At 42.4% G+C, this 27,926-nt stretch overlaps 1 protein-coding gene across 2 annotated transcripts in view; it reads right to left on the bottom strand.

The window, feature by feature from the left end:
- The window catches only part of adamtsl3 (ADAMTS-like 3), a 661,690-nt gene extending 640,003 nt beyond the window's left edge, over nucleotides 1-21,687 (bottom strand). Inside the window, exons 1-2 of one of the 2 annotated variants that reach the window (XM_060852820.1) lie at nucleotides 21,602-21,687; nucleotides 21,015-21,107 (exon numbers count right to left, since the gene is read on the bottom strand). In XM_060852820.1, coding sequence (XP_060708803.1) covers nucleotides 21,015-21,074 — 60 coding nt within the window. In that variant the 5' untranslated portion in view covers nucleotides 21,075-21,107; nucleotides 21,602-21,687. Of the gene's footprint in view, nucleotides 1-21,014; nucleotides 21,108-21,450; nucleotides 21,475-21,601 lie in introns of those variants that run through there. The other variant, XM_060852818.1, reaches the window with a different exon arrangement.
- Nucleotides 21,688-27,926: the final 6,239 nt, after the last annotated feature.

The following is a 27,926-nucleotide window of genomic DNA, read 5'->3' as shown; positions in this document are numbered from 1 at the left end:
GTTCGACTGATAAATGGGGTTCCTCTATATATTAAACCATACATGCCCTGTAGATCCCCACACTAAGAGAATGGTGACACCAAAACTACTGCATGGTAAGATGCAGACTCTGTCTCATGCACACAGAACAAACACTACTTCCATTGGGCATGATAAATTGTTCACATATCTGATGCTAAACACCAAAGCTACCTCTCTATTTGGGTAGCTGAAAAGTGTTGCTGGAAAAGCGCAGCAGGTCAGGCAGCATCCAAAGAGCAGGAGAATCGACGTTTCGGGCACGAGCCCTTCTTGAGGAATCATCCTGCTTTTCCAGCAACACATTTTCAGCTCTGATCTCCAGCATCTACAGTGCTCACTTTCTCCTCTCTATTTGGGTACCCAATCTCGCAGGAGATTCCCAAAATGCTTTTAAATACTTTTAGCAATCTCCTAAAAACATCACAGAAAAAGGTCAAAAATACCTTGTCATTGGTCAAAATGATAAAGATTTATTCAAAAAACTCCAGAAAGAGAACAAAGAAGCAACAGTGGTGTCAGAGAGAGCGCACAATCCTCCCAGTTACTCATCCCCCCCATTAAGAATGACTGCTTCAAACCAGGCAGTTTTTGCAATACTGCGCAATTAATGTACCGGCCATTTCAGAACCTTTCGCACTGGAGGGGAAGCAATTCATCCTGCATGCTGAGGAACTGCCTCAGTGTAGGACAATAAAGATGATTTTCTTTTCAATTATTTCATTAGGAAGAGTTTAGAGGCATACGGGTCAAATGCTGGCAAGCTGGACCAGATTAATTTAAGATATCTAATTGGCATGGACAAATTGGGCTGAAGGCTCTGTCTCCATGCTGTATGACTATGACTGTGAACCTCAATTCGGACATCATTCTTAGCTCATTATTTTGTCTTCTGTACCAGGTTTGACACTCAATTAAATATTCTAATGACCATTTTCACATTCAGACTCTTGTGCCAGTCTTGGTGGCACAGTGGTTAACACTGCTGCCTCACAGCGCCAGGGACCTGGGTTCAATTCCCGACTCAGGCGACTGACTGTGTGGAGTTTGCACGTTCTCCCCGTGTCTGCGTGGGTTTCCTCCGGGTGCTCCGGTTTCCTCCCACAGTCCAAAGATGTGCGGGTCAGGTGAATTGGCCATGCTTAATTGCCCGTAGTGTTAGGTAAGGGGTATATGTAGGGGTATGGGTGGGTTGCGCTTCGGCGGGTCGGTGTGGACTTGTTGGGCCGAAGGGCCTGTTTCCACACTGTAAGTAATCTAATCTAATTGAAAAAAAATTGTTTTTAAATTGGATTGATTAATTGTTGCTTGTGTTGTTAGGGAAGTTCCTGGATCCCCAGTAGAGGGTGCTGCACTGTTCTGCTGCTTCACTTGGGCCAAAACCCCATCTTCTAAGTATCGCACCAAATTTGGAAACTGACAGCAGTGTCATCAGCAGCTGACATTCACTCACTACAAAAGGGACAAGATCTAGCCCTTAACAATGATTGCTCCAAAACAACCATACAGAATTACAATGGTAGAGATACCTAAAACGGAAACTCAAAGAGAACTTAAATACTTTTACTGACTTAATAAAGAACATCTGAAGTGCTGTAGAATTTTGTTTTTGTATGGCAAATTAAAAATTCCTGACAACTTTGTGAAAGAAATAACTAAACCCTTTACACAATAACATGGTAGCTCCAATATAGGTTTAAAGTATGTTGACAAGCTTACTAAGTGATTAAGCAGGCACGAGGGGCTGAATGGTCTACTCCTGCTCCTCATTTGCATACGGATATGTTCGAATATGCATCTTATGTTCCTTTCTTTTGTTAGGCTGTACAGCAAAGAAATCTGCACAATCTGTTCGGATATAACGAGACAGCTCCCTTCCCATGCATTCCCACACTAAGAAAATCATGTAGGAGCAGCACCATTTAAACCAATAGGACCAGAATTGTGTTGTAGCTAATACAGCTAAGAAAAGTTCGCATTCTACAAATAATGGTCTAAATTCTTCAATCAGGATATAGCCAATTTGAAAAAATGTGCATTATAGCAGAACCGATTGTAATATTACACTTGAAATGCAGTTGTATCTGTGACTTGAGACATCTAATATTCTAATAAAAAACCAAGAGAACTGCAGATGCTGCAAATCAGAAACAAAAACAGAAGTTGCTGGAAAAGCTCAGCAGGTCTGGAAGCATCTGTGAAAATAAATTTGAGTTAACGTTTTGGGTCTGGTAACCCTCCCTCAGAACTAAGCTTTGCCAGGAATTTTGGTTTTTGTTTTGCATCTACTATTCTGTTTTGCTACCGAACCTCTTGTGCTGATACCTTTTTAAAAACACTAAATTTGCAAGGAAGGTCTGTCAGTGAGAGTAAAGAGATATGCATAACACCACAAACAGTAATGAAATACTGACGGTTTCATTTTAGCCAGACCAATTCAGGACCATGAATCCATCTATTATTGATTCCGAAGAATATACAAGTGTCACGCATTCAACATCCCTCAAAAGGAAGTAGCCATCGGACAACAAGGTTTTCAGAAAAATATGGAGCCTCTCTAGAAGAGTGGAATTTATGGGGCGGAAGTTGGTACTGTGCTGAGGATCCCTCCCTCTTCCCCAAGGATGACAAACTATTGGAGTAAGACAGTTCTTGCTCTGCTAAGTTGCCCACACCTATTATTTCTGGGTAGTACGTTAATTGCTGAGCAGGTTTTCTGCCACGAACAACCACCTACCACCCCTCCCACTGGCACCCCACCCTCTACAAGACATCATACCTCCAAGAATAGCCACCAAATTTAATGTCTGGCACCTCTCTGCTCCCAAGAGAGAAACTGCTACCTGTTCCCAAGGCTGGATAGGGGGGTAGGTGAGGGAGTATTTTGGTTAAGAGATGCTGACAGAAGGGTAGGGGCACCAGGCAGGAGAAACCCAGGAAGAGGTAATGGAAAGGGAAGAAGCTTTGATGTCCACATTGGGCATAAACCAAGGTGGTTGCCATCTTGCCTAGCCAAGCAGTGAACCCAGTCAAATTTCGCACTTAAGACCATAAAGACATAGGAGTGGAAGTAAGGCCATTTGGCCCGTCGAATCCACTTCACCATTCAATCATGGCTGATGGGCATTTCAACTCCACTTACCCGCATTCTCCCCGTAGCCCTTAATTCCTTGTGATATCAAGAATTTATCAATCTCTGCCTTGAAGACATTTAGCGTCCCGGCCTCCACTGCACTCTGCGGCAATGAATTCCACAGGCCCACCACTCTCTGGCCGAAGAAATGTCTCCGCATTTCTGTTCTGAATTTACCCCCTCTAATTCTAAGGCTGTGTCCACGGGTCCTAGTCTCCTTGCCTAACGGAAACAACTTCCTAGTGTCCACCCTTTCCAAGCCATGTATTACCTTGTAAGTTTCTATCAGATCTCCCCTTGATCATCTAAACTCCAATCAATACAATCCCAGGATCCTCAGCCGTTCTTCATATGTTAGACCTACCATTCCAGGGATCATCCGTGTGAATCTCCACTGGACACGCTCCAGTGCCAGTATGTCCACTTAGCACCAACCTCCTCTCAACATGGGAATAATTGCAGCTGGGCCAAAATGAGCCTCATATGTCGACTATGTAAAGGCCTCAACTGGTCCACAGGGAGATGCCATGCTTCTAATGGTCCCCTTTGTCTTGTGCATTGGTGTGGTGGAATTGGGCGAGTAGACACTACAAGTTCTGATGTTATGCTGAAATTTGTCTACCAATACCCAAGCATTCTTGGTGAGAGCAAACAATTCCAGCCATGGTGAGACAAAAGACTTCTAGTTTCCATTTAAGTTATTTTCATTGTCAAAGGAAAAACAACTTGGTGACAAACTTACAAACTTCAGACCTCACACTGATCTTTCTAATCTTCATCTCACTTCATCCAGCCCACTTACAACAAATATTTCTCCTCCAAGACCAAGTGATGGCCCATCACTCTTCACCTCACCCAAGCACATACCCATCAGTTTTTAATTCACAGTTTGAATGTCTTGCCAAATTTCCTACTGGCATACCTTGCCCTGACCAATTTCCTTAATGTTTGACAATGTCCATTCCCTCACTGTTCCTTCAAATTATCACTCAAACTCACCTCTCTTCACAAGTGACTGAATGAAGATTCAGGCCCATAAAGGTGACCTCATTTGACTTCTCTTAAAATAAGTTTTGAATTGACTTGATGGGCAATGTAATCATCTGTCTCAAAAAAAGCAAAACTAGTTCTTAAAAATGAAAGGCAGCACCAATGCATATAAAAGATGTAACTTAAACCTAGACTATCTTTGCAGTGCTAACTAGCCTATTGTTCTCCATTATGCTAATATCTTGACTATGCCGTTGAATTCTAACCATTGTGTTGTACGTTATGTTTTATAATCTTTTTACTGAACTGTTTTTAGAATACCTTGCCCAAATGACATTGGCCCTACAAGGATCATTACGAACATTTACCATTCAAATTGTTTTTTTTTGTAGATATTTTTATTGAAATTTAACATTTTTGCAAATTTACAAAAATAAACAAAACTCTCAAATACAAACATTGATGTACAATTAAATCATATATACAATAGTCATAATTTAACAAAGAAAAGAGAAAGAAAGAAAACAAAAAGAGAAAAAAAAAGAAACGAAAAAAGAAAGAAAAAAAACCTCAACTTTCTACTAATCTAACCTATAACTAACCAGAGTGTATACCTAAGTCTCTTACATGCTCGGAATGTATAAACATCAAATATAATAAAACCCGTATTCGCGCAGGATTCCTCTCCCAAGGGGCCCCGGAGCAGCCCGGTCTGAAATCTTCACTAAATAAAAGCCCTTGTTAGGATAACCGAAATATCTGCATTTATATAATTCAAAAAGGGCTGCCATATTTTATAAAATAATTCAGTCTTTCGGAGCACCATATTTGTGAGGAAGTCAAGGGGGATATATTCCATAATTAATCTGTGCCAATTTGAAAGTCCAGGGGGGCCCTCAGCCACCCAGTTCACCAAAATATCTTTCCTTGCACAGAAAGAGAGAATAGAAAATAGTCTCTTCCCATGCATATCCAGAGATGAGAGGTTCGAAAAGCCCAAAAGGAGAGATACAGGGTCCACCCTAATTTCCGTTCCTAAAATTTCTGTCAGGGCATTTGCCACTTTAGTCCAGTATCTGCGGATTTTCTGACAAGCCCACAGACAATGTGCAAGAGTACCCACCTCTATTTTGCATTTGGGACACATTGGAGATGCTCCTGCCTTAAATTTTGCCAGTCGAGCCGGAGCCATATGGGCCCTATGAAGTATCTTTAGTTGGATAGCCTGAGTTCTGTTACAGATAGCAATTCTTCTAGCATTTTCCCAAATGTCATTCCACATATCCTCAGAGATTTCTAGCCCCAAGTCCTGCTCCCATGTTTTAAGCAGGTCATCCATGTCTCCTGAGACTCCATCATGTAGCAAATGGTATATAGTACTAACGGAGGATGCCCCCGCTGGTCGTAAGACATTACGTTCTCTGTCTGATTTATAAAGACTATCTATTAATGTAGTCTTCCTCTGTATATAATCTCGAACTTGGAAGTATCGAAAGAGATCCCCATTAGGTATTCCGAATTTCAGACGCAGCTGCTCAAAGGACATCAGGATCCCATCTTTAAATAGGTCCCCTAAGCATGAGATGCCCCTGGATCTCCAGAGTTTAAAGGTGGCATCTGTAATCCCCGGTTGGAATCCCCATGCGCCTACTATTGGTGCATGGGGGGATGTTTTATGTGAGTTACCCTCATTTTGCCGCATTATATTCCAGGCCTTAATTGCGTTTAATATTATGGGATTTTTACAGTGGTCTGTAATGATTTTCCTCTTATCTGAAAATAAAAGGTTAATAAGTGGGTATTTTACTTGGGAGGCTTTGATATCCAGCCAAATTGATTGTGGATCAGATGAAACCCAATCAGCTATGTAACTTAGTAGGGAGCTTAACTGATATTTCCTAAAGTCTGGGAAGTCCAGTCCTCCCCTTGCCTGTGGAAGCTGTAGCTTCTTCAGCTTAATAAGGGGCCGTCTATGGTTCCAAATAAAGGAGCCCAACCAGCCATATAATTTACGTAGGGCTAGCCTTGGCAGCATCAGCGGGAGCATTCTCATAGGATATAAGAGACGGGGCAGAACATTCATTTTAATTAATGCTATTCTCCCTAGCCAGGAAGTCGGAAGGTCTCTCCATCGCTGGAGGTCCTGCCTTATCCTTTCCATTAATTGTACAAAATTAGCCCTATACAGCTGATCAAATACTGGCGTGATAAAAATACCTAAATATAAGAAGCCCTCCAGGGACCAACGGAAGGGAAAAGGGGATCCGTCCATTAAGTGGGGTATCATAGCCAGACCACCCATTGGCATGGCTTCCGATTTTGAAAAATTAATTTTATAGCCTGAGAATGCACTAAATGTATTAATAACTTGAATTAGACGAGGCACTGACATTAAAGGATTACCGAGGAATAAGAGAACATCATCTGTATAGAGGGTAATTTTGTGTTTACCTGTACCAATCCTCGGGGCCGTTATATTAGGATCAGTCCGGATGGCTTCTGCTAATGGTTCGATTATCAGTGTAAACAACAATGGTGAGAGAGGACATCCTTGACGGCAGCCCCTACCCACACTGAAGCCATCCGATCTTAACCCATTAGTAATAACAGCTGCTTTGGGGTCATTATACAATGTTGAAACCCATTTGGTAAACACCTGTCCAACGCCAAACCTTTCCAATGTGTAAAATAAATATGACCATTCAACCCTGTCAAATGCCTTTTCCGCATCCAATGAAATTACTACTCCTGGTATCTTTCCCTGACAGGCTTGGATCATATTCAAGACCCTTCTGATATTATTGGATGATCTGCGGCCCTTAATAAATCCCGTCTGGTCCTCCTTTATAATATATGGCAGTACCCTTTCTAGTCTTAGTGCTAACATTTTTGAGAGAATTTTAAAGTCTACATTTAGTAAGGATATTGGTCTGTAAGATGCACAATCTTCTGGGTCTTTTCCTTTTTTGAGGATAAGAGAAATATTTGCTTCTTTCAGCGTGGGTGGGAGACAGACCTGACTATGCGCAAAATTATACATATCCATAAGTGGGTCAACCAATATTCCTGTAAATTCTTTATAGAATTCAGCTTGAAAACCATCCGGGCCCGGTGCTTTTCCGCTCTGAAGTTGCCTAATTGCCTCAAGTATTTCTTGGACTGTTAAAGGGGTATTTAGGGCCGACACTTGTTCCGAAGTCAGGTCCGGGAAGGTCAAATTTTTAAAAAATGACTGCATCCTCCTAATCCTATCTTCACAATCCTGCGATCTATATAGTTCAGAATAAAATTCTTTAAAGGTCGCATTGATCTTTTTATGATCATGAGTCAGGGTACCTGTACTTTCCTTGATGGTCGGAATAGTTTGAGGGGCTTTCTTTTTCTTTGCAAGAAATGCTAAGTATCTACCCGGTTTGTCGCCATATTCATATAATCTTTGTTTCGCAAATAATATTTCCCTTTTAGCCGTTTGAGTAAGCGCGGTGTTTAAAGCTGTCCTAAGAGCTGTAATCCTCTGCAATTTTGTGATAGAAGGTCTATCAGCGTATGCTGTTTCGGCTGCTTTTAGGCGAGCTTTGAGCAGACGCTGTTGCTCTCCCTTCATTTTCCTCTGGGTCGCTGAATAGGAGATGATCAAACCTCGTGCATAAGCTTTGATGGTCTCCCACATCATTGACGGATTGCTAGCCGTACCAGTATTAATTTCTAAAAAAGTTTTAAGTTCTTGGGAGAAGTACTTTAAAAATTTGCTATCTTTTATCAGGAAGGGGTCCATACGCCAATGCCGAGCGGATGTCCCATTGTTCTTTACCTTAGTTTCCATGTATACAGCGGCATGGTCAGAGATTGCTATAGTACCTATTTTACAGGTTGCTATAGAATTTAGAAAAATCGATGGGGCAAAAAACATATCAATTCTTGTGTGACATTTATGTGGATTAGAGTAGAAAGAAAAATCTCTACCCTGTGGATGGAGACATCTCCATACATCTACCAATCCTAATTCTTTATTCAGGTCCGCCAGTTGTCTAGATCTGGGAGATACTCCAGCGGCACTCTTGGGAATCCTGTCTATTTCCGGATCCATAATACAATTAAAGTCTCCCCCTATAATTGTATGACGGGCACCAAAGGCCATCAGTTTTGAAAAAGCTTCCGTTATGAATTTAAAGGGGTGTGCCGGGGGGCAGTACACATTTAAGATCCCATATTCCTCTCCATTTATGAGGGCTTTAATCAAAATATATCGTCCAGATTCGTCTTTTATCTGATTTAGAATTTTCAAAGGGAAGTTCTTCCGGACAAGGATAACAACTCCCCTGCTTTTTGAATTAAAAGAGGAAAAAAAGGCCTGATCAAATCCGCCCTGTCGTAATTTTAAGTGTTCTTTATCCGACAGGTGTGTCTCCTGTAGGAGAGCTATATCAACTCTCTCCTTCTTAAGATTTGATAATATTTTCTTCCTTTTAACTGGCGAATTACTCCCCCTGACATTCCAGGTGCACCACTTAACCGACTGTTCAGCCATAATCGTCTGGACAGATCCGAGACCCCTCGGGAGGGGAAACCCTATCTAGAACATCCCGAGCATGGAGCATACAAGATTTACAAAAGTAAAGACTCTCTGATACACTCAAAACAATATAACAAAAAACTCTTTCTAAGTATAAAAGATATAAAACATTCCGAATTGGAGATTTTCTCCCTTGTTCCCAGAGAGCGTCCCTTCCTCTCCCACAGTCCATCTTACCCTCTTCCAATCAGTGCCCCACCCTTGACCCAGGTGTTCCTCAATAAAATGAGGAGAATTCAAATATAATATAAAGCTAGAGTTAACAGTGAACACCCCACCCCCACCCACGCCCACAGCTAAATATATTTGGGAATATTAATACCATATATAACTATAAGATTACAATCTCAACATGTAATACTTAAATATAATACCACAAAATAACAGGGGAAAGAAAAACAACCCCGCTCCTAAAAACAGAAGTAAAATAGAATAAGGTAACCACCTCTCCCCATCAACATTAACCAAACGCCCCAACATATATATATATACATACACACACAGGGGGAAAGATAGGAAAAGATGAAGGGATGTAAACCAAAATAATGGGAAAGGCAGACCAACGTCCACAATCTCTTACAGTTTATTTAAGAGAGTCCAAGAATTCCTTAGCCTTCTCCGGTGATCCAAAGTTATATATGGATCCTTTGTGGCTAAGGCGTAGCGTCGCTGGATATCGTAAGGAGTACTGGATATTTAAGTCCGTTAAACGCTTCTTCGCCTCATCGAATGCCTTCCTCTTTCGGACCAAAGCTGGGGAGAAGTCCTGGAACAGCATGATCCTGGATCCTTTGTGGGTCATAGCTTGGGGATCTTTTCCCAGATTTCTTGAGGCTTCCAGGAGCATCTGCCTCTCCCTATAGCTCTGCAGCTGGAACAGGACCGGGCGTGGGCGCTGGGTTGAGCCGGGCCCACGTACTGTGACCCGGTAGGCCCATTCTACCCTTACCTGGCCTGATCCAGCAGGCAGATTTAAAAGTTGTGGCAGCCAATGCTCTAAGAATGCTGTGAGCTTGCCTCCTTCTTCCTGCTCGGGCAGGCCCAACAACCGAATATTTTTCCTACGACATCGATTTTCGAGGTCATCAATGTGGTTTTCTAGGTTCTGGACTCGATTCTCGAGAAAACGGATGTGGTCGGCTGCCGATTTTATCACAGTCTCTGAGGCTGCGGCGTTCGACTCCACCTCTCTGACTCGGCACTCCAGTTCCTGAATGTCTCTGCCCTGCTTCTGCAGCTCGGCTGATTGAGTCTCGGCAGAGCAGAGAAGCACTTCGATAAAAGCATCAATCTTCGCCTCCCACCTGGCAAACATCTCCTCAAAGCTCATCTTCATTGGTAAATCCCCTGAAGTAGCTGAAGACACCTTTGATGCAGCTGAAGAGGGAGAGGGTGGGGGAGGGGTCCCTGCTTTCTTAGAGCCGCCTGTTCCCTTCCCTTTACTCATTTTCCAGCTAGTATTAGACTATTTAAATGTACTAATATGTAACTATTTAAGGTTAACAACTATTATAAATGGTTTAGTGAGTGTGGTGGGGGTGGGTGATCCACTTTGCCCAAGTTTTGGGTAGAGCACTGTGGACTCAGTCTTGCTGGGTCGCCGCCATCTTGGATCCCCCACCATTCAAATTGTTAAGGATGGCATACTGTATTAATGTTAAAAAGTGCTCTGCAACTGAAAGATGTTTATGATAAAACAAAAATCAATGGATGCTGCAGATATGAAACAAGCAGAAATTGCTGGAGAAACTCAGCAGGACTGACAGCATCTGTGGAGAGAAAACAAGAATTAACATCTTGAGTCCAGTGACTATTCCCAACAGTTCTGGGGGAGGATCACTAGACTCAAAACTCTTGTTTCTCTTTCCATAGATGCTACAAGAGGGAAAGAGCAAGGGAGGAGAGTGCAGAGCCATTGGCCTGGATTTTTATGTCCTCGTTGTCTACAGGAATAGTGCCAGAAGACTGGAAGATAGCAAATGTGGCTCCCTTGTTCAAAAAGGGGAGTAGGGATAACCCTAGTAACTATAGGCCGGTCAGTCTTACCTCTGTTGTGGGCAAAGTCTTAGAGAGAATTGTAAGGGATAGGATTTATGAACATCTGGATAGGAATAACGTGATCAAGGATAGTCAGCATGGTTTTGTGAAGGGCAGGTCGTGCCTCACAAACCTTATTGAATTCTTTGAGAAGGTGACTAAGGAGGTGGACGAGGGTAAAGCGGTAGATGTGGTGTATATGGATTTTAGTAAGGCGTTTGATAAGGTTCCCCATGGTAGGCTACTGCAAAAAATACGGAGGTATGGCTTTGAGGGTGCGTTAGAGGTTTGGATTAGGAATTGGCTGGCTGGAAGAAAACAGAAGGTAATGGTTGATGGTAAAGGTTCATCTTGGAGTGCAGTTACCAGCGGTGTTCTGCAAGGATCTGGTTTGGGACCATTGCTGTTTGTCATTTTTATAAATGACCTGGAGGAGGGGCTAGAAGGTTGGGTGAGCAAGTTTGCGGATGACACGAAAGTCGGTGGAGTTGTTGACAGTGAGGAAGGATGTGGCAGGTTACAGCGGGATATAGAAAAGCTGCAGAGCTGGGCAGAAAGGTGGCAAATGGAGTTCAATGTCGCTAAGTGTGAAGTAATTCACTTTGGTAAGAGAGTACCAAGAAAATGGGGTACTGGGCTAATGGTAGGCTACTTGGTAGTGTGGATGAGCAGAGGGATCTTGGTGTCCATGTACACAGATCTCTGAAAGTTGCCACCCAGGTAAATAGTGCTGTGAAGAAGGCTTTTGGTGTACTGGCTTTTATTGGTAGAGGAATTGAGTTCCGGAGTCCTGAGGTCATGTTGCAGTTGTATAAGACTCTGGTGCGGCCGCATCTGGAGTATTGTGTGCAGTTTTGGTCACCATACTATAGGAAGGATGTGGAGGCACTGGAACCGGTGCAAAGGTTTACCAGATGTTGCCTGGTATGGTAGGAAGATCGTATGAGGAAAGGCTGAGGCACTTGGGGCTATTTTCATTGGAGAAAAGAAGGTTTAGGGGTGACTTGATAGAGGTGTACAAGATGATTAGGGGTTTAGATGTGTTGACCATGAGAACCTTTTTCCACGTATGGAGTCATATATTACAAGGGGGCATGGCTTTAAATTAAGGGGTGGTAGGTATAGGACTGATGTTAGGGGTAGATTCTTTACTCAGCGAGTCATGAGTTCATGGAATGCCCTGCCAGTAGCAGTGGTGAAGTCTCCCTCTTTATGGGCTTTTAAACAGGCATTGGATAGGCATATGGAGGATAGTGGGCTAGGATCGGTGCAACATCGAGGGCCGAAGGGCCTGTACTGCGCTGTATTTTTCTATGTTCTAGTTTCTAAATCAGGAGGGCAAAAAGGGGACACGAGCTAGCTTTGGCAAATAGAATGAATGAGAATCCAAAGGATCTTTGCAAATACATTAAGGACAAAAAGGTAACCAGGGAGAGAGCAGGGCCCCTAGAAGATCAGCAAGGCGGCCTTTGTGTGGAGCCGCAGAAGATGGGGGAAATACTAAATGAGTACTTTGCATCAGTGTTTACTGTGTACAAGGACATGGAAGGTATAGAATGTAAGGAAATAGATGGTGACATTTTGAAAAAATGCCCATATTACGGAGATGGTGGTGCTGGATGCCTTGAAATGCATAAAAGAGGATAAATCCCCAGGACCTAATCAGGTGTATCCTCGAACACTGTGGGAAGCTAGGGAAGTGATTGCCGGGCCCCTTGCTGAGATATTTGTATCATCAATAGTCACAGGTGAGGTGCTGGAAGACTGGAGGTTGGCTAACGTGGTGCCACTGTTTAAGAAAAGATGGTAAGAACAAGCCAGGGACCTATAGACCAGCAAGCCTGACCTCGGTGGTGGGCATGTTGTTGGAGGGAATCCTGAGGGACAGGATGTACATGTATTTAGGAAAGTAAGGACTGATTAGGGATAGTCAACATGGCTTTGTGCATGGGAAATCGTGTCTCACAAGTTTTATTGAGTTATTTGAAGTAACGAAGAGGATTGAATGAGGTCAAAGCAGTTGACATGTTTTATGTGGACGTCAATAAGGCATTTGACAAGGTTCCCCATGGGAGACTGGTTAATGAGGTTAGATAAATGGAATGCAGGGAGAACTAGCCATTTGAATACAGAACTGGCTCAAAAGGTAGAAGACAGAGGGTGGTGGTGGAGGGTTGTTTTTCAGATTCAAAGCCTGTGACCAGTGGAGTGCCACAAGGATCGATGCTGGCTCCACTCTTCAACATTTATTTAAATTATTTGGATGTGAGCATAAGAGGTACAGTTAGTAAGTTTGCAGATGACACCAAAATTGGAGGTGTAGTGGACAGCCAAGGTGGTTACCTCAGATTACAACAGGATCTTCATCAGATGGGCTGAGGAGTGGCAGATGGAGTTTAAATTGGTTAAATGTGAGGTGCTGCATTTTGAGAAAGCAAATCTTAGCAGGACATACATATTTAAAGGTAAGGTCAGAGGGAGTTGGTGCTGAACAGAGACCTTGGAGTGCAGGTTCATAGCTCCTTGAAAGTAGAATCGCAGGTAGATATCCTTTATTGGTCAAAGAATTGATTACAGGATTTGGGAGGTCATGTTGCAGCTTTACAGGACATTGGTTAGGCCACTTTTGGAATATTGCTTTCCTATTGGAAAGATGTTGAGAAACTTGAAAGGGTTCAGAAAGGATTTATAAAGATATTGCCAGGGTTGGAGGAGTTGAGCTATAGGTAGAGGTTTAACAGCCTAGGGCTATTTTCCCTGGAGCATCGGAGGCTGAGGGGTGACCTGATAGAGGTTTATAAAATTATGGAGGGGCATGGATAGGATAAATAGACAAAGTCTTTTCCCTGGGGTGGATGAGTCCAGAACTAGAGGGCATAGGTTTATGGTGAGAGGGGAAAAATATAAAGGAGACCTAAGGGGCAACTTTTTCACGCAGAGATTTGTACGAGTATGGAATGAGCTGCTGGAGAAAGTGATGGAGGCTGGTACAATTATGCATTTAAAAATGCATCTGGATGGATATATGAATAGGAAGGGTTTGGAGAGATATGGGCCAGCTGCTGGTAGGTGGGACTTGATTGGGTTGGGATACCTGGTTGGCATGGACCAGCTGGACCACAGGGTCTGTTTCTGTGCTGTACATCTCTCGGACTCTAATACAGTCTGGAAATTGGAATAAGCTCACTATCATTGAGATGTCAAACTCATAAGAGATTGGTTTTGTTCTTTCATGCGATGTGCACATCACCGGCTGAGGATAAAGTGAGGACTGCAGATGCTGGACAGTCAGAGTTGAAAAGTGTGGCACTGAAAAAGCACACCAGGTCAGGTCGCATCCAACAATCAGAAGACTCCACATTTTGGGCATAAGCCCTTCATCATGAATATCTGATGAAGGGCTTATGCCCAGAAAGTCAATTCTCCTCCTCCGTCGATGCTTTTCCAGAGCCACACATCACTAGCTGAGCCAGTATTTGTTGCCCATCCCTAATTGCCCTTGAAAAGATGATGAGCTAGCTTCTTGAAACACTGCGGTCTACAAGGTGTATTTAGAATTACTCTCAATGCTGTCAAGAAGATGTCATGACATCAAGATGGTGGCACAATCGGGCTCTTGAGCTGGGGATCATCCGTTCCAACAATTTTTCTTTTTTTAAATCTCTCGGTTTTTTTTCCTTCTTTCTTTTCCTTACCTCTTGCTCCAAACCTGAATGTAAGTTTTTCACTTTATTTTATTTTCTCACTAAAAATGCACGTAACTACTAAAACAAAATCATCTATCTGGAAGGGTGTTCCAGGATTTTAATCTAGCAACACAGTAGAGAATGATATTATGGTTCCAAGCCAGGATGGTGTGCTACTTAGAGAGGAACTAATAGGTGACTGTGTTCCTGTGCTTCTGCTGCCCTTGAAATTGGACTGGTCCAAGTCACAGGATTGGAATGTGCTGTCCATTGAGCTGTGGTGGTGAGTTGCTGCAATGCATCTTGTAGATGATGCGCACTGCTGCCACTGTGTGGTGGTGAAGGGAGTAAATATTGAAGCAATGGATAGGCTTCAACCCAAGCAGACTGCTTTGTCCTGGATGATGTTGAGCTTTTCAGTGTTGTTGGAACTGCACTCTTCCAGGAAAGTGCTGAGTATTCCATTCCTGATTTGTGCCTTGAAGAGGATAGGCAGGATTTGGGGAGTCAGGTGGTGAGTTACTTCCCTCAGAGTCTCTGATCTGCTCTTGTAGCTACAACATAGCTGGTCCAGTTTAGTTTCTGGTCAATGATAACCCCCAGGAAGTTGATATTTGCGGAATCAGCAATGGCAATGCCACTGAATGTCACGGGGATTTGATTCCCTGTTGTGGTTCTGTTCGCCGAGCTGGGAGTTTGTGTTGCAAACGTTTCGTCCCCTGTCTAGGTGACATCCTCAGTGCTTGGGAGCCTCCTGTGAAGCGCTTCTGTGATGTTTGCTCCGGCATTTATAAATTATTTATAAATGCCGGAGGAAAGATCACAGAAGCGCTTCACAGGAGGCTCCCAAGCACTGAGGATGTCACCTAGGCAGGGGACGAAACGTTTGCAACACAAACTCCCAGCTCGGCGAATAGAACCACAACAACGAGCACCCGAGCTACAAATCTTCTCACAAACTTTGAATTTGATTCCCTCCTGTTGAGATGGCCATTACCTGGCACGAACATTGGTTGCCACTTTGCAGCCCAAACCTGAAGGTAATCAAGATCTTTCTGGACTCGTATAGCATCTGAGGAGTTGCAAATGGTACTGATATTGCGCCAATGTAAAATTCCCCTGACACTATTACGTCTGCCTCAGGCATGCACATTTTAAACACGATGAACAGTTGGAAGTGAATTGAAAATCTATGTTACAACTTGAATTTCATCTCAATGCCACTTCAATAAAGACCAAATTTTTAACACTGAACAAAAGAACCGCTGAAATCTGTAGTTTTAAGTGATGCATATGAGGTCCAACATACATTAATTTCAATGGGTTCCTGCTGTGACTTGGAATTTACAAGCAACAAGCCAATAACCCAACAGGATTTTGCTTCAACAAGCTTTCTCCACAAAGAAATATTTAAGATAAACCATATATAATCAATTTAACAAGACTGCTACTGCACTGAATGAAATTTAATGCAGTATTCCCATTTAATGTTCAAATGGCATTTCATCGAAAATAACAACATCTTGTAAATTAAGAAAAGGTAACTTCGAGAATAACCAACTACAGTAATATTGCATGCTTCAAAACAGCTGTAAATTATTATAATTTTTGAAGGTATACTTATTGAAACAGGATGCGATGACATCAGAAAACTAACTTGGAACAGTTACTAAGATTAATGATGTGAAAAAGCTGGATGAATGCAAGAAGAGTCACTCAGGTGCTGTTGAAGTCACATCATGTGTATCTGTTTATTCAGCTCCATTACTGTCAGACCTTCTGAACAAAGCCTCCTTAAAATCAATAGGTCTCACATGCATGGCATGTTTACCGCAACTTCAATGTAGCTTAATCATGACAGCTATTTTTACAATTAGGGGTATTTTTCCTGTTTACTTTCCATTACTTTCACTATATGGATTTATAGCAATTAATGAAACAGTCATTGGTTTCATGGTAAGAAGTTCTGACCTACTTTTGAGCTTCCAGTGAGTAGCAGTGGAATAAATCACCAATTATTCAGGGTCAGAACCCAATTCATACTGTCCCTACAGTATAGAAGCAATCCATTCAGCCCATCGAGTCCACACAGGCCCTCCAAAGAGCATCCTACCCAGATCCAACCCTTTACCCTATCCCTGTAGCGCTGCATTTCCCATAGCTAATTCATCGAGCACATCCCTGGACATTCATGGGCAAATTTACCTTGGGCAATCTACCTAACCAACATATCTTTGGACTGACAGAGGAGAATGTCTGTGGAGTTTGCACAGTCACTTGAGGGTGGAATCGAACCTGGTGCTGTGAGGAAGCAGTGCTATCCCACTGAGCCACCACTCCACCACAAACTGAAAGATTGACTTGAGCCTTAACAACCAATCTCAGGGGAACACATCAAAAATAGCCTGCTCTGGTCCTAGAACAAAAATCAGCTTCAACCCAAAATAGAAACATAAAAAACTGCAACTGGGGAAATAGGCCATTCCATCAATTCAAAGTTGCTGAACCATTCATTATCATCATGGCTGATGAATTGAACAGTATGGCTTTTCCCCAAAAGCTCCAAGTGTCTATCTAATTCCTTCCTGAAAGCATACAATGTTTTGGCCTTGACTGTTTTCTTTGGTAGTGGCTCACCACACTCTGGGTGAAGAAATTTCTCATCTCAGTTCGAAATAGCTTACGTGGACCGTCACCCCTAGTTCTGGACTCCACTATAATCTTCAGTTAAATAGCTTCAAGATTTCAAGACCATGGATTTAAAACCAACAGAGACTTGTAGTTGCTGCTGTAATGTTGGATATGCCTCAATCATTTGTACACAGCAAGGTTTCACAAACAGTAATGTGATATCTACCAGATAATCTTTTTAATGATGTTGATGCAAGGTTATTAGGTACAGTTACAAAATTTAAAAGACAGCCAGATAAGTACCTGAATAGGAAAGGTTTAGAAAGATATGGGCCAAATGCAGACAAGTGGGATTACTTTCACTTAGGAACATGGTCAGCATGGATGAGTTGGACTGAAGGGTCTGTTTCCATGCTGTATGAGTCTATGACTCTGTGGCTCTATCCAGGACTCCCTTGCTCTTCTTCAAAATGGTGCGTAGGATCTCACATCCACTTGAAACAGCAGGCATGCCATTGATTTAACTTGGAAGGCAGCAACAGCACTGAAAGTAGACCTCCATCAACATTAATGTCAACCTTGATTTTTTTTTGTTCAGGTTCTGATGAGGGACCAGAATTGAGGGCAGCTCAGTGGTTAGCCTTGCTGCCTCACAATGCCAAGGATCCGGTTTCAATTCTTCCCTCGGGCAACTGTCTGTGTGGAGTTTGCACATTCTCCCTGTGTCTGTGTGGGTTTCCTCCAGGTGCTCCAGTTTCCTCCCACAGTCCAAAAGATATGCAAATTAGGTGGATTGGCCATGCTAAATTAACCATAGTGTCTAGGTATGAATAGGTTAGCTAGATTAGCCATGGAAAATGCAAGGTTACAGGGATGGGGGTCAGGGTCATCTGGGTCAGATGCTCTTCGGAGAATCTACGTGGACTTCTTAGACCAAATGGCCTGTTTCCAGTGTTGGGATTCAACTCTCTTCTAGAATTCTCATTATTTTAACAGAGACAAGAGAGCTTCCAACTGTGTCAAATGTAACATGAGGTTATTGAGAATGTTGTGTTATCACAATATATTTCTTGATTTCTTATTAAAAAGACAGGTAGCTGTCTCTCCCTCATGCACATTTGTCAATAGGATGTAGGACCCACTTGTTCTTTCAATCAATTGCCATGTGGAATATTCCACAGCAAAAAGGGTAAAATCTGCAAAGTCAATGATAACCAACACATGTACCAAAATTTTATGGTGACTGGAAGTCCTAGAGACCCTGAACTGGGGCAAATTTCCAACTAAAGCTCTCAATTCTCGACAGCATCACTGACCCACATAAAAAAAAATCCTCTCAGGAATTCTCATGTTAAAGAAGAACTTTATCAATGAATACAATACATGCAAAATGTGTGTGTCACCCATGTTTCAGTTGTATAAACCAAGGTTTTTGCTCCATCGGCTTCATCCCATCCCTCTTCATCAAACCTTGTCAGCAAAAGTTTAAGTATGATTTGGAGGTGCCGGTGTAGGACTGGGTGGACAAAGTTAAAAGTCACAACATCAGATTACAGTCCAACAGGTTTATTTGGAAGCACGAGCTTTCGGAGTGCTGACAAAGCTTGTACTTTCAAATAAACCTGTTGGACTATAACCTGGTGTTATGTGATTTTTAACAAAGTTTAAATAGATGTCTCTCAAATGTTTATTGAATTTCTCCTGAAATTTGTCTCTGGTACTTGCCTCTAAACATTCTCTGTCTTGAGAAGTCAATAGGCTTTTTGCATTTTGCATCTATGCACTCTTTACAGAACATTAATTTGAGTGGGTAATTTTACAGGTTTACAGCTTTAAAGTAGTCAAGTCAAGGCATTACTTGCTCAGCTTTCTGCTATCTATTCCTGTTTGGCAATTTCTGATACTTTACAGAATGTGATCATTTTAATTATTTAATTGTGGTAACACAGCACTCACAGCAGGCAGTTAACATTTGAAGGACCCAAGACTGAACAAACCAGAATTACAATGCTTCCTGTGTCCTAGGCATATCCACTGAACACAGATCTTGTCATTAATGCAGAATCACAGAATTATCCCTGTTCATCTGCAAAAGTGACAAACTGAGAATCTGAGAAAGGGCTAGATAAATTCAGAAGATCTGACAGCATATGTACAGGGGGTTTAGTCTTTTTCAGAACATCATCTGGAACTCGAAACATGAACTCTTTTTCTCTCTCCATAGATGCTGCCAAAGTTCTGAGTTTCTCTGCACTGTTTTTGATTCAGATCTTCAGCATCTGCAGTACTTTGCTATTATTCAACTAAAAAAAAGGCAGAGCCACTGCAGTTTCAGCAATAACGTGTTGAGGGCTTGGAAACACGCTTGTGTGTTAAGTGTTCAATTCTAGTCGCTTATCAACGCCACGAATGTTAGGAAATACTACAAGCATACTTCATAAAAGGCAGCTTTGCACTCACTTAAGCTTTCACATCAATTAGAGAGTCATAGAAATGTACAGTAAGGAAACAGACCCTTCTGGTCAATATGGACATGCTGGACCAATCTCCAAAATTGATCCAGTCCCATTTGCCAGCACTTGGACCTCTAAAACCTTCCTGATGCCTTTTACATGTTGTAATTGTACCAGCCTCCTCCACTTCCTGTGGCATCTCATTCCATTCATGCAGCACCCTCTGCATGAGAAAGTTGCCTCTTAGGTCCATTTTATATTTTTCTCCTCTCACCTTAAACCTATCCCCTCTAGTTTTGGACTCCCCTACAATTGCAGGGGGGGGGGGGGGGGGGGGGGGGGGGGGGGAGTTGACCCTCCATTACAATACTAAATGACGCCAGGCCAGACCAATATTTTAAAACTGCCAAGCTGACTAATCTGATCTTCATTGATGTTAATATGCAGATATTAATTTCTCAGTTAGCATTATTAAAAAAAGTTGCCAGCCAGTAATAGCTCTAAGTCAGAAAGTCCTGGGTTCAAGCCTGACCCCAGAGACTTAAGCAGATGAATTAGGCAGGCACTCCAGGGAAGTGCTAGGAAAGGCTGCACTATGTTCGAGATGCTCTCTCTCAGATGTGACATTTAAACGCAACATTGAAAGTCATACAACTCACAGTCAATGAGCTTTTTTCTTTTACGTGCCAATTGTGACCTCAGGACAAGTCAGACCTCTAAGTAAATAGGTCTTTCTTGAGAAAAAGAAACTGCCAAGTCTGAAACCCTGCACATCAACTGAAATACGTGTAGGGAAAGCTCCACTGCACACAAGCCTAAAACAGGATGCAGCCAAAAGTATAACTGCTTCGGTCAGCTCAAACCTTTCAAAAGGTAGAGGTCCTGGAGTACTTTTGGATGAAAGAAATGGCACTGCTCTCTGCAGAGATTATCATATTTAATTTTATCCAAATAGAATGTAATACTATCATACTGAGCTAAGGAAACAGCCGGTCAAGGTCACTCAGTTCACCTGTGCATTAAAGACAATCTAAGCTTCAGTAGCATGTCTTAAACTGAACATCTATTATAACAGGCACCTTCTCAAATTTACCTTTCCAAATAGATGAATTGAGACTGCCAATTGTTCATACCGATTCAAGGATAATCAAATATCCATCTAATTTCCCTGCAGCTTAACTAAGAGATTATGATTTGTTGACACCACTGCAATTTATTTGGAAATTAACTTGTGTTTTAAAAGTCCAAAATTCAACAGCAGTTCGGCACAACCAACTCTGAAGCTTCTGTGTAGTTGGTGAATAATCATATCAAAACTGACAAGTTTTGCAATCACAAAACAAAATTTTCAATCCTGATTAAAAACTATATCGATAAAGATCCGATTTAAAACAGTAAAACTGAAAAGCAGTTATTGCATGCGAAAATAAAACAGACATAAGCCCCCATAAAAAGGAGGGGAAAGAGGAAAATAAGCGGAAAATTCTTCTTACCTGTACTGACAGAAGCACCCACAAAAGTGCAGATATGGGTATGTGCCCGGTTATCCTCATATCCAGAACTTCCACTTAACAACTGTCTTCAGCCTGTGTTTCAATTTGGTTTTTTTTAAGAAAAGAGAGAACAATTCAGCAAAGCTCAGTCGCTCTCACTTCGACTTCATTTTCTGACTGAGGTGCAAATTTTTTTAAAAATGTGAAAAAATAATCAAGTCATACATCGAAATTAGTGCACCCCCTAACAGCAGCTAGACACATTTAAATAAAATGACAGATGTGATTAAAAAAAAACAAAGTCACGAGCGCTCCCTCTCGCTCTAAGAAGGTGTCCGGTCCTGAAGAATTCTGAGAGACTTGTAAACTCCTCGCAAACCATCAGCGCCCTCAAACTTTCCGGTTTATTTTCCATTTAAAGCTGCCTCTAACTTACAAAACTCCGCTCTGGCAATTAATCTCATGTCAATCGTCCGCCGCTAGTGCGTCAATTCAATTCAAAGCGTGTGTGACACACACAAAAAAATAAGAAAAAAGCTGGGTTTGGAGGGTGGGTGGGTCACGTCTAATAAATCACCAACTCTTACCTTGCACTGGAGTGTGAGGAGGCTTCCCCACTGACTAAGACATTGATTTGTGAGGGTGTGGGCTTCAGAGCGCAGCTAGCGAGCTCCCTCAGGCTGCAGACACATCTGAAGCGCTGGGTTCAGTGCAATTCGAATTGTTCCCACTGCACCCTCACTTGTCACACTGCTCCATCCCCCTCAGCCAAAGCGCGCCCCCGGAGCGGCGAGCGAGCCCGCGCACACGCTGCAGCGCGCCCCGGCTCACACCCACGCACCCCCGCCAGACTCGCTCCCACCCCCCCACCCTCAATCAGAGCTGACACCGAGGAGAAATGGGTCGCCGCTGCGTTGGAAACTCACATCCACGAGCTCCTCTTCTTAACTTCACTTCCACCCCAAACTCAGGAACAGCCTCCAAAATAAAAATCTCTAAGGTTACTGGCACATGAAGGACCTGGACTCTCCAAAACAAACCCCAATTCAAATTCGATTGACTTTAAAACCAACCTGAGTCCTACCCGACTATTGTTATGTTTGCTAGGAGACACCCCAAGAACCTGCTCAATAAATAACTCACTCCTTAGGGACTGAATGCCAGTGAACTTAACAATTGCAAACACATAAATCTTTTAAACTCTTATTTGCCCTAATCTACCCCCTGGGATAACTCTGACCCAATTGCAAAAACACTCCATCCAAGAGTTTGCCAGGAGTTGTGAATACCAGGCTATTCCTTTCTATCTGTTGTACAACCATCACAGCTGAGCAGTGGGGCACCACCTTATAATAAAACCAGAAAATGCTGGGAATAGATTAGATTAGATTAGATATACTCAGCAGATTGTACGGAACTCACGTCACACTGTCCTTGTGGATACAAAGTCTCATCTTCTGACTGAGGATAGCTTCCATCATATTGTTCAGCGCTATTACCATCGTGCTAACGGATTGATTTTGGACAACATCCGAGCCGCAGGAGAATTGACGTTTCGGGCACAAGCCCTTCATCAAGGATGCTCCCTGACTTGCTGTGCTTTTCCAGCATCTGCAGTCCTCACTTTCTCCTAGTTGATTTCAAACCGACTGCAAAGCCTCTTCCAAGGACGCCTACCTTGAAGAAGGTCTCCTCCTCCCTCTACAAGGATTGATTTTGAACAATCAGGACTGGACATCCATGAGGTGTTGTGGGCCACCAACAGTAACAGAATTGTATTCAACCTCAGCTCTGCATAGCCCCAATTATTTTCTCTAAGCTAGAGGATCAACTTTCCTTCAATGAAGTGTGCACGAGGACATACCAGGAGCAGCACCAGGCATACCTAAAAATGAGATGTCAACCTGGTGAAACTACAAACCATATGACTGGATGACTCACATGCCAAGCATCATAAGCAGTAAGTAATAGACTGAGCTAAGCGATCCCACAACCAATGGACCAGATTTAAGCTCTACAGTTTTCCCACATCAAGTTGTGAATGATGGTGGACAATTAAAACAACTCAGTCGAAAAGTGTGGTGCTGGAAAAGCATAGCTGATCACGCAGCATCCAATGAGTAGGAGAGTCGACATTTCGAGCATGGGGACTGGGAGGAGGAAGAGGAGAAGGATAGATCAAGAGAAAGAGAGTGGAACTGACAGGTGGGAAGAAAGATGGACAGGTACAACAGTGCAAGAGGGCAGTGCTGACATGGAGAATTGGATCTGGGATAAGGTAGGAGGAAGGGGAATGAGGAAACTGGTGAAATCCACATTGATCCTGTGTGGTTGCAGGGTCCCAAGGCAGAAGATGAGATGTTCTTCCTGTAGACATCGGGTGGCTAGGGTTTGGCGGTGGAGGAGGCCTAGAACTTGCATATCCTTGGTGGAGCGGGAGGGAGAGTTAAAGTGTTCGGCCACAGGGAGGTAAGGGTGTTTAGTGTGTCTGTCCCAGAGATGTTGTCTGAAATGTACCGCATGTTGGCATCCTGTCTCTCCCCAGTGTAAAGGAGTAGGACTTGCATGTCTTTGGCAGAGCGGGAGGGGGAGTTAAAGGGTTCGTTCACAGGGAAAATAAAACAACTCACTTGAGAAGGAGAATCCACAATGGAGGCGGCCAGCACATGAGCGCAAAAGAAAAACTGATACCATCTTCAATCAGAAATGCCGACCAGATGATTCATCTCAGCCCCCTCCTGATGTGCCCAGCAAAACAAATTTGATTCACTCTGTGATATCAAGAAATAGCTGAAGCCAATGTACACTGCAGGGGCAAGGAGCCCTGACAAAATTCTGGCAATACTACTGAACACTTGTGCTCCAAAACTGGCTACACCCCAAATCAAGCTGTTCAGTACAACGACAACATTGGCATTTATCTGACAATGTAGAAAGCTACCCAGGTTTACAAAAAAGTAGAACAAATCCAACCCAGCCAATTACTGCCCCGACAGTCTACTCTCAACGTGCAGCAAATTGGAAGGTGTTGTTAATGGTGCTATCACATGGAACTTAGTCAACAACAACCTGTGCACTGAAGCTCAGGTTAAGTTCTACCAGGGACATTCAGCTCCTGACCTAAATACAGGCTTGGTCCAAACATATCAAAAGAGCTGAAATAAACACAGAAAGTCAAAGTGACAGCACTTGACATAATGGCCGCATTTGACTGAGTATGGCATCAAGAAGCCCAAGCAAGATGAACCTGTGCTCATTTTTCACCTTACTGTTGAATCCAGTGCTTGGGTACACGTGACAATAAACTTAAACTTCGAGCTCAGTGAGCAAACCTACACCCTAAACCTCAACCTGAGCTACAAACCTCCACAAAGCTTGCAACAAACTTAAAATGAATCTAAATCTAAAAGCGAAACTGGAATTGATGGGAATCAGCAGGAAAGCTCTCCACTAGCTGGAAGCAAACTCACATGAACAGAGATGGTTGTGGTTGTTCCATGTCAATCCTCTCAGGATAGTACAAAACATTAATGCAGGAATTCCTCAGGATAGTGGCCTAAGCCAAACTACCTTCAGCTTTTTCATCACTGACTTCCCTTCCATCATACGGTCAGAAGTGGGTATGTTGTCTGATGATTGCGCAATGCTCAACAACATTCATGAGTTCTCAGACACTGAAGCAATCCACGTCCACATGTAAGAAATCCTATCCAACATTTAGTCTTGAGCTGTTAAGTGGCAAGCAACATTCATGCCTCACAAATGAGAGGCAATGACCATTTACAGTGAGGAAAAATCAAACTATTACCCCATGTCATTCCAGATATCAGCATGCTGGCTGTTACCAATGACCAGAAACTGGACTGAACCTGCCATATACATACTGTGGCGATGAGATCAGGTCAGGAACTGGGAATTCTGTATTGAGTATATCATCCCTTTCCTCCCTAACACCTGTCCATCGTGTACAAGGCTCAAGTAAGGAATGTGATGGAGTACTCTCCACTTGAATGGAACTCCAACTCTCAAGAGGGTTGGCATCATCCTGGACAAAGCAGCCCACTTGGTTAGCACCTTCAACATTCACTTCAATCACCACAATGCAGAAATGTGTACCATCTACAAAATGCTCTTTTAACAGCACTTTCAAAAGCCACCACCACAAACATCTAAGAAGACGAGGGCATCAAATAAATGCGAACAGAACCACTTGCAAGATTTTCTTGAAGACACGCCATCCAGACTTGCCATTCCTTGCAAGAGTTGATGTCACTATGCGTATTAAATTCGTTGATGCGTGGACGGAGGAGGATAAAGGTAAGCCGTTGGCTGAGGACTGATCGTTCATGGATTTGCCTCACTAACAGTATTGCGGATGTACCAACACCAAAATGACTATAGCGGTTCGAGAAGGCAATTCTCCACCACCAAGTACAATTGGGGGGAGGGTAGGACAAAAATACCTGACTTGTACAGTGACTTCCAATGCTCCAAGAATGAATAAAGGCTCACATTGCAATATACATACCCATGGATATGTGAATCTGACTGATAATGAAATATGAACACAGTAACACCACTGCTAATCTTAGCACCTCTTGTCGCTACCCCAGAGCTCAACAAATTGCCTTGTCTAAGAATTCAGCTATGTTTATCCAGGTCAAGGTGCATACTTGCTCAGTCACATCAGGGGTGTCTAAATTCTACTTTTTTAAATAGCCCAATCATAAACAAGCAATAATCAGAGAGGAATTTAAATTTAAATCTTGACACTGTATAAAAAGCTAACATCATTCACATTTCTGCAATTCATGTCAACTGTATGATTAACTCCTTCAAAACACTGAACCACCTATGAAAAAAGTGAAGCAACTTTAATTGAAATATTGGTTGCCATGGCAATCAATGTTAAAACTGGAGTTAGGTTCCTTGAGTCATTTTGTGCTTAAAAACACAAATGTCCAAATACATGTTAGTACTATGTATTCCTTTCTGAAATAACTTGCAAACTAAAATATATTATTGAATATATAAGAAACACTGCAGTCAGGAAAAGAGGATCTTTCTCCACAATGATTGTCATGAAAATGTGACATACTGTCCAAGTCTTTGTCTTGCAATCATCAGTACAGAACCTCAAGCATACCAAACCTCAAAGGGAACAACAACTTCTGCTAAATGAGAATCTTCTTTCAGCAATACTCTCTAAAAACATTAGTTTCAATGCACAATCACTGTACAGCACAGGCCCTTTGGTTTTATTGAGTCTGTACACCAAAACTACAAGGCACAAGCAGTTCACATAAATTAAATTATTTATTTTGAATGTTGATTTTTTTTTTCAAAAAGCAATTTCAGTTTTTAACTATCCTTCCTGCTTTCTTAATAACATGGGATTCTGAGAATGAAAAGTGGATCCATCATCTGGACAGAACTCAGAGAAAAATCTTCCTTTGGTTATACTTCTGCCTAGAGGTCAATAGGGAGATTGGGGGGAGGGAGGGGGAAATGTGATGGCCTATTGGCATGTACCAAATGCTTTTTGATTTTAATTCACTTTTTCAGCACTTAAGTTATTTTCATATCTTTTTGGTTCATTGTTTTACTGAAATGGGCTGCAGGCAACCTGTTTCCAAACTTTCAATGAAACCAATTTAAACCGTTATCTCTCTTTTCTACACAACTTTTTGATTGGCTCAACAGTCAGCCAAAAGTCCTATATGCAATCAATACATTCATTAAACTTGTCTACTGCTTTACCTTCTCAATCAGGAGCTCACGAGGAAGTTATTTTTAGATTTTGGAATTTTCTGAATCTTGATTAGAATATCTAACAACAAGTATGTGTACAAGAAAACACCATAATTATATCTTACCCAAGACATAAAGCAGAGATAAATTATGAAGCAGAAACGGGCAGCACGGTGGCTCAGTGGTTCGCACTGTTAACTCACAGCGCCAGGGTCACAGGTTCGATTCCAGTCTCAGGTGACTGTCTGTGTGGAATTTGCATGTTCTCCCCATGTCTGTGTGGATTTCCTCTGGGTACTCTGGTTTCCTCCCACATTCCATAGATGTACAGGCCAGGTGAATTGGTCATGCTACATTGTCCATAGCTGTTAGGAGCATTAGTCAGAGGGGGGTGGGTTACTCTTCGGAGGGTCGGTGTGGACTTGTTGGGCCGAAGGGCCTGTTTCCACAGTGTAGAGAATCTAATCTAATACAAAGACTGGTTCTTCCAATATTTTAATGCTGCTTCTTGACATCATGTACTTTTAAGAGACCCACATCTCACACCTCACATAAATGTTTTCATTGAAGAATCTTTACTGAGTTCATGATTACCATTTCCTCCAAACTATTCACTGAGAATTCTGGGATTTGCTTCAACACACCAATGCAAAAGGAAGAGTTAAGGTGTTGGGGGATGAAGAGGGAGTATTGACAAAGACAGACAGAAATATGGAGAGACAATGAAGGACCACTATCTAATAGCATGGAGAGAGAAATCAAGTGGGTTTGTGACTTTCATGTGCTGGACAGTCAGTGAAATGGTGCTTTCGCAATTTACTGCATCATCCAAACCTTGAAGTTGTGAATCATGTTTCAGAAAATAAATCTGCTCACAAAACGTTTAGGACAATGGGTGTTTCTGGGCTTTGCCTTCCGAGAGTGGAAAGGTTTTGCTGTACATTTAAATTTTGCTTGCCAGATGACTTGCAAAGTAACGCGACTGGTAGATAAATCCCAGATCATGCAAATTAGAGTTCTGAGGAAGGGTCACTTGACCTGAAACATTAACTTTGATTTCTCTCCACAGATGTTGCCAGACCTGCTGAGCATTTCCAGCAATTTCTGTTTTTGTTTTTGAATTACAGCATCTGCAGTTCTTTCATTTTTTAAACATGTAAA

Source organism: Hemiscyllium ocellatum, chromosome 39, assembly GCF_020745735.1.
Source record: "Hemiscyllium ocellatum isolate sHemOce1 chromosome 39, sHemOce1.pat.X.cur, whole genome shotgun sequence".
Lineage (NCBI taxonomy): Eukaryota > Metazoa > Chordata > Chondrichthyes > Orectolobiformes > Hemiscylliidae > Hemiscyllium > Hemiscyllium ocellatum.
Note: the sequence above shows the minus strand (reverse complement) of the source record. Positions and strands in the feature narration are given on the sequence as shown.